The sequence below is a fragment of the Cherax quadricarinatus genome, chromosome 84, assembly GCF_038502225.1.
Source record: "Cherax quadricarinatus isolate ZL_2023a chromosome 84, ASM3850222v1, whole genome shotgun sequence".
Taxonomy (NCBI): Eukaryota; Metazoa; Arthropoda; class Malacostraca; order Decapoda; family Parastacidae; genus Cherax; species Cherax quadricarinatus.
This window is the reverse complement of record NC_091375.1, coordinates 15,993,250-16,009,383: the sequence shown is the minus strand read 5'-3', so window position 1 is coordinate 16,009,383 and position 16,134 is coordinate 15,993,250. Positions and strand designations below refer to the sequence as shown.

Genomic DNA, 16,134 nt, shown 5'->3' with positions numbered 1-16,134 from the left:
GTACAATACTTCAGTATCATGGTACAGTGCTTCAGTATCATGGTACAATACTTCAGTATCATGGTACAGTACTTCAGTATCATGGTACAGTACTTCAGTATCATGGTACAGTGCTTCAGTATCATGGTACAGTGCTTCAGTATCATGGTACAGTACTTCTGTATCATGGTACAGTGCTTCAGTATCATGGTACAATACTTCAGTATCATGGTACAGTACTTCTGTATCATGGTACAGTGCTTCAGTATCATGGTACAATACTTCAGTATCATGGTACAATACTTCAGTATCATGGTACAGTACTTCAGTATCATGGTACAATACTTCAGTATCATGGTACAGTACTTCAGTATCATGGTACAGTACTTCAGTATCATGGTACAGTACTTCTGTATCATGGTACAGTACTTCAGTATCATGGTACAGTGCTTCAGTATCATGGTACAATACTTCAGTATCATGGTACAGTGCTTCAGTATCATGGTACAGTACTTCAGTATCATGGTACAATACTTCAGTATCATGGTACAGTGCTTCAGTATCATGGTACAATACTTCAGTATCATGGTACAATACTTCAGTATCATGGTACAGTGCTTCTGTATCATGGTACAATACTTCAGTATCATGGTACAGTACTTCAGTATCATGGTACAATACTTCAGTATCATGGTACAGTGCTTCAGTATCATGGTACAATACTTCAGTATCATGGTACAGTACTTCAGTATCATGGTACAGTACTTCAGTATCATGGTACAGTACTTCAGTATCATGGTACAGTGCTTCAGTATCATGGTACAATACTTCAGTATCATGGTACAGTGCTTCAGTATCATGGTACAATACTTCAGTATCATGGTACAGTACTTCAGTATCATGGTACAGTACTTCAGTATCATGGTACAGTGCTTCAGTATCATGGTACAATACTTCAGTATCATGGTACAATACTTCAGTGATGAAAAAGCTGTATTGAACTATATCTTTTATCTTATAGGAAAATATTTTTGGTGAAGATCAGAAGTTCACTGATATGAACCAGACACATATAGAGGAAGACGCTCCAGCTGAGCTGAGTCAACACGAGGAATCCAAATCCAACAGTCTGGTCGAAGAAAAGAAGCCAGAGTTTGACTGTCGCAAATATCGCCAGTTTAGGGTCACTGTTAATATTGATATAAGAAATGTTCTTGGTCACCTGGTTAAGGTAAGTAGTCATGTCTCCCTTAGTTGTTCTAGCCTCTTATATCATCATCAGGTTCAGCTCTTGTAGTTTTCTATGGTGTATTCATCTTAGTTCCAGGACTAATCTTGTTGCAAATCTCTGCACTTTGTTTGTTTTCTTGATATTCTATGTCAGATGTGAGTTCCACCAGGATGGGGATACTTGCTCAAAGATGAGCTTGAGATTCATCATATATTGCATTGTAAAAGTTTTTTATTATTGCATTAATTTTTATCATTGTATCCAACTATTTTTTATTAGTTATGAAGATGTGTGGAAAAAATTAAAGTGTCGAGGATAATGGTAATGTTTTAAATGAACTTTTCCATAATCCAAGAATGAATTATAAATCTAGTACTAGGCAACAATAGGCTTTACTATTTCAGTAAATACAGGATATTTCTACTTTGCAATGGTGCAAAATCAATTACTTTGGAGACGAAACTTAAGATAATTACCCAGTATGAATCTGACAAGTCCATAACTTGTATTCATTTATTTACTTTTCAGTACTGATATTTAGTTACAATAACTATTTGTTTATTTACTTATTCTGTGACAGTAGTTATTTATTTATTTATTTATTTAGCATATCATATTCATATTTGACTTATAATGTTTTCAACTTATGATGGATTTGTTGGAACATAGTCCCATCGTAAGTCGAGGAACACCTGTATTGGATTGATAATATTTATGTTCAAAATAAATACTTTGCAGAGTATTAATGCACAACATTTTAAATGATCTTAAGAGTTTTATTGGGATTCTCCTCTTGCTGCTTGGCCCAAGTTATTTACACTTTTAATTCCTAAGAAGAGGGCTGTTATTCTTGCTTCAGGACTGTACTGAGAATGATCCAGCATGTCCAACAGTAGCACTGGACCGGCTGGTATTTGAGATGGATAAGAGGTACATGGAGACAATGCTACAGGTAGTGGTGTCACCTCTCATCCTCATCACTTCTGACACCAGCCACTCCAGACCGCCAGCTCATCAGCACCTTCAAACTGGGTTTCTTATGTTATCTGGCTTGCAGGTACTTATCATATTCACTGGTTAGTTTAATATGTTTATTATGCACCCCATACCCATCCTGTGGGCGGTAGTCAAAAGATTACAGAGGTACATAATTGGTCCAGGGACTGGACTCCAAAGTTTTGATAGCTGAGCAAGTTACAGAGGTAATGAACTCACAATTTACAAAGGTAATGAACTCACAATTTACAAAGGTAATGAACTCACAATTTACAAAGGTAATGAACTCCAGGTAAGTCTGGTCACAATCATGACAAGTTACAAAGGTATTTACAGATTACAGAGGTACGTAATGGGTCCAGGGACTGGGCCCCCGAAGTTTTGATATTCACTGGGATTGATTACTTTATTGTATACGATACTTTTTTTCAAATTTTGGGTATTGTATTTCTCACCTACTTTTAATTATTATTCTAAGAATCATCATCTACATGGTCAATTTTAAGGAACCCAGTATCATGCTGATATGTTTACACCTTATACAATGGGCTCGGGGATGTGTCTGAGAATTGCCTCTTCTTCTCTAGACTGACTGAGCTGTGTGCTGATGAGGAGAAATCATTTGCAGGAAGATTCTTTCCTTATGTAGCTCCTAGAGTGTTCAACTGGTTGCCAGTGTCTGTCAAGAGTCAGCAATCTTTGCCTTTCCTTATGTAGCTCCTAGAGTGTCAACAGGTTGCCAGTGTCTGTCAAGAGTCAGCAGTCTTTGCCTTTCCTTTGTAGCTCCTAGAGTGTCAACAGGTTGCCAGTGTCTGTCAAGAGTCAGCAGTCTTTGCCTTTCCTTTGTAGCTCCTAGAGTGTCAACAGGTTGCCAGTGTCTGTCAAGAGTCAGCAATTTTTGCGTTTTCCAGTCTCAGTTGAAAGCACATCCGTTTTCTAGAGGTTATGATCATGCTGTCGCTCTTGAATATCAAAAATAGAAAGTCACAGTACAGTGGCTGGAGCAATACACAAATAAACTGCACTTAAGAGAGGATCTATCAGACTGAAACATTGTTATTTTTTTCCCTCTGCTAAATTGTTCTGGATAACCTATCTGTTGTTTACCCTGATTAGTCATCTTGGCAGATATAACTGCATGAATTTCTCAAGCTCTCTCTTCACAGTTAGTGATCTAATTGTAATTTCCCACACACAGTTTCTGCCAAAAAAAAAAAAAAATCTTTGGCATGAACTAAAGAAAAAGTTTGTTGCTGATCATGTACCAAACCGAAAGGACTAAAAATGTAATGAAAGCAAACGGTCAGATTACCAGATATTAATGTTTTCTGGTTTGCCAGAACGAAACCTGTTTGTTCCTAGTAATTTTTTTTAACACCTCGGCCATTCCCACTGAGACACGATGACCCAGAAAAAAAGAAGAAACACTTTCATCATCATTCACTCCATCACTGTCTTGCCAGAGGCATGCCGATACTACAGTTCAGGAACTGCACCCCTCAAGGAAGGTTCCTTGATGTTGGTGAGGGGCTCTTGATTTAGGGAATTGGATCTGTGCTCCAGTTCCCCGAATTAAGCCTGAATGCCTTCCACATCCCCCCCCCCCAGGCGCTGTATAATCCTCTGGGTTTAGCGCTTCCCCCTTGATTATAATAATAATAATAATCAGGAACTGCAGCATATCTTCACCCCTCCTTCAGAATGAAGGAGGGGTGAAGATGTACATGTTGATGTATATTGCAACAGCTGCCTTCCATATAGTTCAGGTGCCAGTGTATATACTCATCAACTAAAATTGGTAATTAATCATTATCATTCCTCATCAGCTCCTTCATTCTTTGAACTCCTAACTCTCTGAAATTGTAAATGTGTATGCAATTAGTAATGTTTGTGGAGAAATCTATGTGAGCCACCCTGCTTGAAAATGAAAAAATGAAAATGAAAATTTTCTGCACTATAATTTTTTTTTTTTTTGAGATGTAAACATATTTCCTTGTTGTCTGTAGATGCGGGGTCACGCCATGTTCAGTTCTGAGGAACGTAACCTGGATGAGGAGACTCTTGAGTATGCTTGGCTCGTTGAGTTAACCATCGGTACTCTGAGTGGCAAACTTACAACACCACAGGTTTGTCGAACCAGTTGTTATTTATGTATCATAGACAACGGTACCTTCAACTAACAGCTTTTCTAACCAGTATGTATCTGCTGGGTAATTTTTTTGTCTATAAAAAGCACTACCAAAGGTGAAGGAAAATACAGTTCTCACTCACGATCATTTATTTTTCCTCATTACTGCTTATTTGATATGTATGATTTTTATTTTTTACCATACAGAGTACAGTTGTATGTAGGAATGGCATAATACCAAAGTTTTGCAGATACGAATGCCAATACTCAATTTTAGGTTGATATCATTACCATCAAAATTAAGCAATGCCTATTGATACTGATACCATCAAAATTATCAGATATCATTACTTTAGTTGGGTGCTTGAAACATATTTTTTGATCTTATTCATGCTTGTAGATTGGAGTAAAGTGAACAAATTTCTGCTATTACATACTAACGTAAGGTTAATGATATTCTATAAAAGTCATTTCCTAATATATTTGCAGTAAGCCCTCCTATAATGAGCCATAATGTTTGTAACTTTCTTGCAGTGAGATTCAGAGTATAACCAAAAATTTTGACATTGTGCAAAAATATTGATGTTATGAGATTAAAGTATGAAAGAATCGAGTAACAGGCAAAGATTGTAACCTGCTGAAAATAGTGTCAGAGTTCAGTGTAGCTAAATAAGATAGAAAAGTTACTGAATCTGCGAATTGATAAAACAAAGAAAAGGGCAAGAGCCCCTTGGAGACTGTATATATAAGCAAGCAATTATTTCCATTTTAGACTTAAACTAGGCTTAAGTTTGCCTGAAATGCTCTGCATAACACTGGGCTTTCTCTATACACACCTAAATGTCACCCATCTCTGTACAAACATTGTATTGTGCTGAAATAAAAAAAAATGGTTAATGTTGCATGCTAACTTGGCTGAGTATCAAGTGACTTTTTCTTCTCTACAGCTACAAAATGTAATAACATCACTGGAAGCTTTTATATTCACTGTTGAAGACTTGGAGAACAGTCTGAGACATCCACGACCACACATGTTCTGTTACCATGGCACTCCACAGCCACAGTGCCCTCACACTGTCGCCGAGCACTTCTGCCCTACAACCGACGTCATAAAGTACAAGATGGTACGAACTTCTGTTGATGGCCTCTGTCTTAACCTTGTGGAAAGTGGCACCATCCTTAGCATTGAAGTAAGTTTGTGCTTGTGCTGTGTACAATACAAATGTTGTGTTTTAGCGAGACATGATCATACTTTAGGTAAAAGGAGACATGTGCAACTAGTGCAACAATTTATTGTATAAACATTTAAAAATATACTAAAAATGTTATAAATAAATAATGCAAAGGTGACAGTAAAACAATATCAAAGATAATTCACGCAAACCCTCTACCAGTATAGTAAGCGCCTTGCTTAACGACCAGTTCGTTTACTGACCTACTCTTAGGAACAGAACTCCATCATTAAGTGAGGCGGGACTGTATATGATAATATTTCTTCATGCTTACCTCAAATTACCTGAGTGTAAACATCCATAGCTTTCTGAAGTTCGTCTTTGTCCTTGTAAAGACACTCGGATATTTTTACTGTTCCAACTTTAAAGGAAGTTTCTGCAGGGAATGAGATACAGTATAAAAAATATATAGACAAAGATGGTCATCATTCATTGTAAAGTAATAAACAGTTTTAAAAACTGTTTACAAGTGATTTAACCTTAGTGATTACAGGGGACCCTGGAGCCAATCCCTTGTGGATACCAAGGGATGACTGTATCTTTCAGTTTAGTTCTTACATGATGGTGAGTGCTGTGTCGTATGAAACACTTTTTTTTTTTTATCTTGCATCTGCTCAGTAAGATTTGCAGGGGAGCTTATACAAAAATAGGAGCATGTTTATTTAAAAATTGAAATAAATATTAAATTGTCTAGGTAAATAGCACTAACGGAGTAAATAAATGTTGAAGATTCTTTTTTTTTTTTCAGATCTACCCAATCCGAGTGGCAACATGTAACCTTCATGGCCAGCACACAAGGTCTGGTATCACCGCCCATATTCAGAACATCAATGCAAGAAATTATATATGTGCCCAAGATGGACTCAAGGAGGGCGCTGGCCGAGGAGAGGCAGCGTCTATGTGTGGCACATCGGCAAGTGGTGCTGGCTGCCCAGGGTTAACAGATGTGTACTCTGATGACGTATGGTTGGAGGCAGCAGCAATTACACTTGGCCCTGTGTATGTGGATGCTGCCACCAGCATGGATGTTCTTCACCATGACATGCAACTCATACAACACAAGTATGTACAGGAGGTTGCTAAGTCCCTTATGTACAGTCTTCACTAGTGTGGGCAATAAGCAAACACTGAATTTGTCTTGCCACATTAGTTGATGCTACACAAGATAATTAGGTCACTTGTGTGCTGTCTCCTCTGTTGAAACTCGCACTTTTACAGTGTGGCAGGTCCTCCTTTAGCGTGGCATTGCTCAGAGCATTTTGTTGTAATAAATGCTACAATCACATGCTATTTAATGAGGTCTGATGTATTAAACACTGAAAGCAAAATATTAAAAGCAGAACTCTGCTCCTGTGATTTTTAACCCTTTTGAGGTTGGTCCCATTATTCTACTGCTTTGAGGGTAGTGTCGGTCCTGTAGTACTATGCCATGAGCTCAGCTCACTTAAATGAGCTGTGAGCAGTAAATTTGGGCCTAGATATGAGAGAATGGGTCTATGCCGTCTGGCTGTCTCCCATTGAGGTAGGGTGACCTGAAAGAGAAACACTTTTACCATCATTCACACTATCACTGTCTTGCCAGAGGCATGCAGATACGACATTGATTGCTGCATTGTGTCTGCTTTAATGAGCTGCAAATGTAGGCACTAATTCCTGTACATGGCAACATTCACATCAAATGCAGAAATTTTTAAATTACATTATCCTGTATGTTTGTGAAAAATATCAAACTTCTTTCCTTATGCTGTGTAATATATAGCTATGCTACTCATTTTCTTTGTTATTATTTTCATTTTCACCTGCTGACTTTCATTATCACTAGCCCTTAGGTGCCATGATTAATGTTATTGATGAGTTAGTTACATATAAAAGTATTAACATCTGTACTGTAGCTTGTAATGTTTGTTTTGCCAGTATTACCAGTCCTAAATATTTTTCCTACTCTCTTCATAAATACTTGGCAGTTTACCCTTGTATGCTATGAAGAGAATTTAAAATTATTTTTTTTCCTAGGTTTTTGAAGTTACATGATGAGAAGACAAAGAGGCTATGGTTTCTGTGGCCACAAGAAGCCACGAAGGTGCCATCACATGTATTTGGAAAGTGTGGCTGTGTTGGTGGCTGTGCCTTTTTTGGTAACAACAGGAATGGCTTAACATTCTTCAAACCTAGCAAACAAGATTTTTACTCTGGTGTCAATGTTGCTCACCTCAGGTAATTTTACTCTCAGTCTTAGCAATAATTTTGATATTTGGAAGTTGGATAATGCATAATCAAATACCATATTAAATTCTTTCTTCTTTCTTTCAACGAACCAGCCGTATCCCACTGAGGTGGGGTGACCCAAAAGGAAAAATGAAAGTTTCTCCTTTTAAATTTAGTAATACGTATATGCAGGAGAAGGGGTTACTAGCCCCTTGCTCCCAGCATTTTAGTCGCCTCTTACGACACGCATGGCTTACGGAGGAAGAATTCTGTTCCAGTTCCCCATGGATCATATTAAATTATATATGTAAAAATTATTGTAGACATAGGAGGTGGGACATTATCATCTGTACTACATAGTAATCAGTACATTAAACTAATTTTCCATAACTCCTTCATAATGTAGTCAGATGTTTGTGGTGACATGTCTTCTTCATGTCAGACTTGGCTGATTACTGTATGAAATTTAGTTGATTTCTGTACATAATCTGTTTCGCTGAAGTTGCTATTAGGTTAATGCCTGTTAACCAGATTTAACCAGTTGTAACATACATTAACATCAATCTAGGTAGTAGGTTGGTAAACAGCAAACGCCCAGGGAGGTACTACCGTCCTGCCAAGTGAGTGTAAAACGAAAGCCTGTAATTGTTTTACATTATGGTAGGATTGCTGGTGTCCATTTTTCTGTCTCATAAACATGCAAGGTTTCAGGTACATCTTGCTACTTCTACTTACACTTAGGTCACACTGCACATACATGTACAAGCATATATATATACACACCCCTCTGGGTTTTCTTCTATTTTCTTACTAGTTCTTGTTCTTGTTTATTTCCTCATATCTCCATGAGGAAGTGGAACAGAATTCTTCCTCCGTAAGCCATGCGTATTGTAAGAGGCAACTAAAATGCAGGGAGCAAGGGGCTAGTAACCCCTTCTCCTGTATGTAATACTAAATGTAAAAGGAGAAACTTTCGTTTTTCCTTTTGGGTCACCCTGCCTCAGTGGGATACGGCCGGTGTGTGAAAGAAATAAAGAAAAGATTAACATCAATAATTGCAATAATAAATAAAGGCTAGTCTGGATGGGGACAAATTGCACAAAGTTGACAGGTAGAGAAAAAAGATGCAATTGCAGAGAGGAACCTGAATGAGACAATTCACCTATGAAACAAGTGAAGACTTAAAAAACATGTTTTATGGGTAAAGTGTCTGAATAAAGTTCCTCCCTGCAACTGTGTAAAGACCAGATCCTTTAGATGCTAAACCAGAAAATGGGTAATTATGATGAAGACTGAGGAAGCATGATAGTATAAAACTGTCTCCTTCAGTGGGTGAAAGTTGCAGTAAAATCATGACTGTTCACTAAAAAGATAGGAGACAGGAATGTAAAGTTAGTCAGTTAATAATGAAATTTAGTGTAAATGGCATGAACATGTTAAAATTGAGGTCATAGTATTTTTTTGTAAAGTTGACAATTCATTTCACATTTTGGAAGAGTTTGAAGCTAATCAGTAAATAGATCCCACTGTACAATACCCATTCATTCTTCATTGGTAAATGATGTAGAAAGACAGACTACTTTTATTTCAAATAAAGGTAAAATTAAATCTATATCAAAGAGAGAGAGAGATATAAAATTAGTATTTTGTGTCAGGATATTTCATAAAAATTAGTTTTAATCAGTACTATACTTTCTTTTGCTTCAGAGTAAATGAATCGATGGAAGGTCCAGGTTATGGCCAGAGTATCTTACAAGATGATCAGTTGGTGTTCAAGGCCGGGGCTTATTGCGATCTTTCTCACACCCATTATGACGCAAATACTGGAACCAGCAAAGACCAGTATACTTTAAGTTCAGGATATGTTAAAAGTGCATCTCCAGCCACTCCAGCAGATGTACATGCATCACGGGGAAGCAGCTCACTCCACCACACCTCTGACACACATGCTGCTGAGAGACTCAATCCCCGTCACAGCTATCATAGAGAAGTGTCAGTTACAAGTCACGACTCCAACCCTCATGTAACAGAAGTAGAGTCCAAGGGATCTGGAGGTCCTGGGGACTCGAGCACTCTTCGTGCCACAAGTAAAGATGTTGTGTTGGGGGTTCCAGGAGCAGCAGAGGGACTCGCCACACCTGGTAGCCTGTCTGATCTGCGACGATCTGCTGACAATGTAAATTCTAGTCGACAGAGTAAGATGCCATCTAGTCTATCATTGCAAACAGAGCTACCGCTCCATGCTGCTAGTGGACACAAGCTTTCTGTAAGTGGGATGAGAGAGTCCAATTCAAGACAGTCTCTGGCTAGTCAACACAGTCTGTTGGCCAGTGTACAAAGAACTGTTTCTGTTGGCAGTGAGACTCAGTCTGAGGCCTTCTTCTCTGCTGATGAGGACCAGGTAAGTAAGGTGAGTAACCTTTCATACACAGTGTGTATTTAACATCTGTTAGTGTATTAACAGTCATCATACCTCTTATTCATCTGTGCAGTGTGACTTCTGGAACACAGTGTATACTCAACATCTGTTAATGTGATGTACGAACTCAAATGAAAATAAAATCACAGAGAATAGATTGATCTGTATATTTCAGTGTCTGAGGTTGATTTTTTTTTTTTTTTTTTTTTTTTTTTTTGACATTGGCCATCTCCTGCCAAGATAGGGTGACCTGATAAAGAAGAAACACCTGCACCATCATTCATTCAATAACTTCCCTGCCAGAAGCATGATACATCACATCTCAGATAGTCTATCCAGCTGCAACATTCCCACCTCCAGAATTCAAGTTCATCTAATCAATTTCCCTGAATCCCTTCATCAGTGTTACCCTGCTCACACTCCAACAGCATGTCAAATAAAAAAAAAACACTTGCCTCCACACCTATCTGACATGTTCACTTACCCCTCTTGGATTGACTCATGAAATTTTAATAACACGATTGTAAACAAACCAAGGAACAGGTGGGGTTGGAACCGATGGCGAGTGAGTTGTAAAACTCCAGATCACTGCATAAGCCACTAGACCAGCTAGCTGTAATAAGATTCATCCAACTAGGTATATTTCTATACACCATAGGGAGGTTAGCATGGACCCCACTGTGACCACAAATGCATGGCTGTGGCAAACTCAAGGTCAGGTCCCCTCAAAGGTGCCATCATGACTCACGAAATCATACCAGTATTCCATACATTTGCAACACCTACTACATTGCTCCCCTGTCTACCCTGTCATATGCCTTTGATACAGTTGATCACTTTGTATTAAATGAGACCTCTGATACTAACACTACCTTCCAGAGAGTTGCATGACTCTCAGCTTGCTAAGATATTTTACCATCAACACCTTCACTATTCTCTTTGTATTCTTATTCGGGTTAGTCTATGGCTGCTGAATTTTTTTTTAACACCGACTGTCTCCCACCAAGATAGGGCAAGGTAGGATGACCCAAAAATAGAGGAAACATTTATTGCCTGCCATTCATTTCATGCCTGTCTTCCCAGAAGCATGTTGACATAACACTGCGGATGGCCCACTGAATTGCAACATTCTCAACCTTCCTTTAAGTCTCAAACTGACTCCCTTCATATATTTTGTGTTAGTCACACTCCAACAGCATGTCAGGTCACAAAAGCCATTTACTTCCACTCCAGTCTAACATTCTCACATAAGCCTGCTCAAAATACTATCCTTAATTATTTTTTTTATTATTTTTATATTAGCACACTGGCCGATTCCCACCAAGGCAGGGTAGCCCGAAAAAGAAAAACTTTCACCATCATTCACTCCATCACTGTCTTGCCAGAAGGGTGCTTTACACTACAGTTTTTAAACTGCAACATTAACACCCCTCCTTCAGAGTGCAGGCACTGTACTTCCCATCTCCAGGACTCAAGTCCGGCCTGCCGGTTTCCCTGAATCCCTTCATAAGTGTTACTTTGCTCACACTCCAACAGCACGTCAAGTATTAAAAACCATTTGCCTCCATTCACTCCTATCAAACACGCTCACGCATGCCTACTGGAAGTCCAAGCCCCTCTCACACAAAACCTCCTTTACCCCGTCCCTCCAACCTTTCCTAGGCCGACCCCTACCCCACCTTCCTTCCACTACAGACTGATACACTCTCGAAGTCATTCTGTTTCGCTCCATTCTCTCTACATGTCCGAACCACCTCAACAACCCTTCCTCAGCGCTCTGGACAACAGTTTTGGCAATCCCACACTTCCTCCTAATTTCCAAACTATGAATTCTCTGCATTATATTCACACCACACACTTAATTATAGATCTTTATAAATAGATCAGAAAAAACTTTTGAACCAATCATACAACTCTCATGTACCAAAGTGCTCCTCAGCTTATGATGGAGTTACATTCCGACAAACCCATCGTAAGTTGAATGTGAATATGATATGATAAATAAATAAGTAAATAAATAACTACTGTCACTGAATAAGTAAATAAACAAATAATTACTAACTAAATACCAACATTGAAAATTAAATAAATAAATAAAGTTTATCCTATCAATAAATTTGCAATACTGTAATGTACAAAAAAAGTTTTACAGTTTTATCGCACAATCATAAAGTTTAAATGTCATAAGTTGAACTTTCGTAAAGTGTGGAACACCTTTTTTTTTTTTTTTTTTTTTTTTTTTTCACCCCCCAACAAGTTGGCCGTCTCCCACCGAGGCAGGGTGACCCAAAAAAGAAAGAAAATCCTCAAAAAGAAAATGCTTTCATCATCATTCAACACTTTCACCACACTCACACATAATCACTGTTTTTGCAGAGGTGCTCAGAATACAACAGTTTAGAAGTATATACGTATAAAGATACACAACATATCTCTCCAAACTGCAGGTGAAACACCTGTATGCTCTTTTAAAAAATAAGGTTATGAGGGTAATAATTAATGCTGCTTTTGATCTGTAAACCAGATGACAATTGTTGGCAATGGGGAAGGCACGTTGTCACGGGTGTCCTCGCAGCTGAGTCTTCCTACAGTGCCAGAGGACCAGCAGCAACCACAGTCTCTCACTGATTGCCACTCAAGTGAGACATCCACACCACCCACTCCTCACCATGACTCAGCTATGCTCACTATAAATTCAAATGGTCATTACAGGTTAGTAAACTTGTAATTTTGTTCAAGTGTGTAATGAATACGATAGTATTAAAACTGGTTTAATATATAACATTACAGTATTTAGTTTTTTGTATTAAAACTAGTTTAATATATAACATTACAGTATTTAGTTTTTTGTATTGTGATAGGTACATTGATGTGATTTATTTGTGCAGTAAATCGGTTACTTCCGCATACTTGCTTCCTCATGCGCCCTCATTTCCCCTTCACTCTCTACATAAGGATTTTAACCCTTTCACTGTCCAGACCCCCAATCTGAAACTTGTCCACAGCGTCCAAGAATTTAAAAAATAAATTTTGTTATTTTTTCTTATGAGATGGTAAAGAATCTTTTTCTGAAGAAAGAATTGACAAAATTGCACTTTCACGAATTTTGCGGTGTCAGTGATATTTAAGCATTGGCAAGTTTGCCAACTTTGAGTCCAATTGGCTAAATTCTTAGCTATTTCGCTAATATGTCTACCATTTTAGCGATTCAGCACAAGAAATTGCCCAGTCAACTATTTCAGCTATCCAATAAAGTGATGAGAAATTGGTAATTTGGCCAATTTCACACAAATTTCAAAATATTCCAGTTTCAAAATAGGGTCCAGAATAAACAGTGCAGGCTTTCCTGGCACTAAAACAATGTTTCCTCTGTCCATTAGTTACAATCCAAGGCTTTACACATGAATTTCATTTTGATTTTTTATTCACACAATTTTTATTCACACAAAAAATGGAAGATTTATTCTTATGTATTATATTGTAATAATTATGTACATAATATCAGTACATTTGTGAATGCATATTAGACCCACCAGTTGACGTGTATTGGACACTTGATGTGATTTGTTTACTTTTGTACGGAGGCAAATATCAAATATTTCCACCACTTTGAGCTCAATTTCAAGCTATTTTCAGTCCCAAAACTAATCAAAACCATCTCTCTTCCTGTAATATATCTTCCATTCTATCAAATGAGACTAAGAAACTGAGAATACAACCATAAAAACCATACATAATGCACTGCAAAGTTGCTCTTTTAAACCTTAAAAGACGGTCAGTTTTTTATGCACTGCGTGCTGCAAGATTTTTTTATATGGTGCATATTTACCATATCAACACATTCTCTTATATCTAGGCCCAAATTTACCGCTCACAGCTTATCTGAGCTCTTCACATAGTGCTATGGCTATGCCAGTGAACTGAAAAGTGCAGTTCTGTGGCACAGTCAGCAAAAAGGTTTAAAGCATGAGCCTAAAAGCCATAACATTTAAGAATGAAACTTATTTTCTTCTGAAAAATACCATGTGCTCAACTATGTCACTCTTTGTCTATATAAAAAAAATTCCATTAGAATGTTGCGGCTTCCATCAATCCTGGAGTAATGATGTGTGAATATATTACTGTATTTTTTATACCACCAGTGTTGAAGAGGGCCATAAATGCCAGTCGATCTCTTGTAGTAGGAACAGACACAATAGTTCCAAAAGTATGAGCAACAAGAGCAGCAGCTGCAGCAGTAGTGGACAAAGTCCATGTCTTGACCATAGCCAAGCATCACTCATACATTCAGTTGGTTCAGAGTCTTGGAGAGCATGGGAGAGTGATCGTCCACCAAGATCATTGAAGAAAGCAGACAGGATCCAGGTACTCTGCTTGGTTTAGCATTTCTATTTTTTAACACACTGATCATTTCCCAACAAGGCAGGGTGACCCAAAAAAAAAAAAAAAATGCTTTAACCATCACTCACTCCATCACTGTCTTGCCACCGGCATTCTGATAATACAGTTCAAAAAGTGCAACAGATCTCACTCCTCCTTCAGAGTGCTTAATGATATTTTTGAGGTGGGAGCCCTGGGATTACCACCTGGAGTATGTTATAACCTTTTAACTGTATGGTAACTTTTCTTAGCCTCAGTGATGGAGTGAGTGCTTTTCTTAGCCTCAGTGATGGAGTGAGTGCTTTTCTTAGCCTCAGTGATGGTGTGAGTGCTTTTCTTAGCCTCAGTGATGGTGTGAGTGCTTTTCTTAGCCTCAGTGATGGAGTGAGTGCTTTTCTTAGCCTCAGTGATGGTGTGAGTGCTTTTCTTAGCCTCAGTGATGGTGTGAGTGCTTTTCTTAGCCTCAGTGATGGAGTGAGTGCTTTTCTTAGCCTCAGTGATGGAGTGAGTGCTTTTCTTAGCCTCAGTGATGGAGTGAGTGCTTTTCTTAGCCTCAGTGATGGAGTGAGTGCTTTTCTTAGCCTCAGTTGAGTTAATTGTATTCTTATGCTCAGTACAGGATACATTTCACCACCACTCGCTTATATTTATTTATTATGCCCAGCATTGGCTGGAAATGTGACAAAGTTCTGAGACTCTTATCATGCTTGCACTATAGTGTAAACATCGAGTATTGTTGAAGTGCCTGTGTGTCACTGGCCAACAAAACAAGTAAGTAACAGCATATAAACTACAACAGCAGAAACTTAAACTGAGTGCAAAAAGAGTATAAGGTAGACTCTCCTAGGGTGGAGTGAAATGATTGTCTGGTTCTAATGTGAATGTGTCATTCTGTGTGGGGTCTCAAAGGGCCATTAGTTGTACTACATTTTTCGAAATCAAAATTTTCCCAAGTACTTTTGATCTCATAAATATATGTCTCATTGCTATTAAGTTAGGTTTGTGTTTGCTTCATCCTGCCTTTACTCTGAAGTGGTTCTAAGTAGATTGTTTTATGCAATTAAGCCCATCAAATTTGCAGGCCTCTTTGGACTGTAGTGGAGACAGCAGCTCAGAGGTGGGAAGTGTCTCCAGCACCTCATTTATATCAGCAGTATCATCCCAGGAGGACATTGCCCTGGTAGACCTACACATGCAGCTTAATAAGCCTATCACTGAGTCACCTCTGCTCATGTCTTCGTACATCAACCATATGACTCAGGTAGCCTGCATTGACCTTATCCAAGGATAACATTATTTCTAAAAAAATTTTTTTTAATGTAAATATACATGCAGGAATATGTTTAATTCATTTTTTGTTTATATTAGCCAAGCTGTTAATAGTTGCAAATACTGTTGCTAATTGTAGCACTAGAAGACAGAGAGTTAATGGCTAAAATGATAAATAGTGTGTCTACATGTTCCACCTTGGATACAAAAGTAGACTACTGACAATAATGGAGATATGAACAAAGTACAGTACAAGCTTTTATTGTGATGACTCAAGAAATCGTAATGACACGAT

General features: G+C 38.1%; 1 protein-coding gene across 16 annotated transcripts in view; it reads left to right on the top strand.

Moving 5' to 3' along the window:
- Positions 1 to 16,134, top strand: part of tweek (transmembrane protein KIAA1109 homolog tweek) — a 120,554-nt gene that overhangs the window by 23,192 nt on the left and 81,228 nt on the right. For 11 of the 16 annotated variants that reach the window (XM_070103204.1, XM_070103212.1, XM_070103215.1 and 8 more), the window contains exons 16-25: positions 1,001 to 1,210; positions 2,070 to 2,267; positions 4,213 to 4,332; positions 5,282 to 5,524; positions 6,315 to 6,628; positions 7,580 to 7,780; positions 9,479 to 10,181; positions 12,715 to 12,902; positions 14,333 to 14,555; positions 15,652 to 15,831. In XM_070103204.1, the coding sequence (XP_069959305.1) occupies positions 1,001 to 1,210; positions 2,070 to 2,267; positions 4,213 to 4,332; positions 5,282 to 5,524; positions 6,315 to 6,628; positions 7,580 to 7,780; positions 9,479 to 10,181; positions 12,715 to 12,902; positions 14,333 to 14,555; positions 15,652 to 15,831 (2,580 nt within the window). The remainder of the gene's footprint in view (positions 1 to 1,000; positions 1,211 to 2,069; positions 2,268 to 4,212; positions 4,333 to 5,281; positions 5,525 to 6,314; positions 6,629 to 7,579; positions 7,781 to 9,478; positions 10,182 to 12,714; positions 12,903 to 14,332; positions 14,556 to 15,651; positions 15,832 to 16,134) is intronic. The other 5 variants (XM_070103217.1, XM_070103211.1, XM_070103208.1 and 2 more) reach the window with 3 other exon arrangements.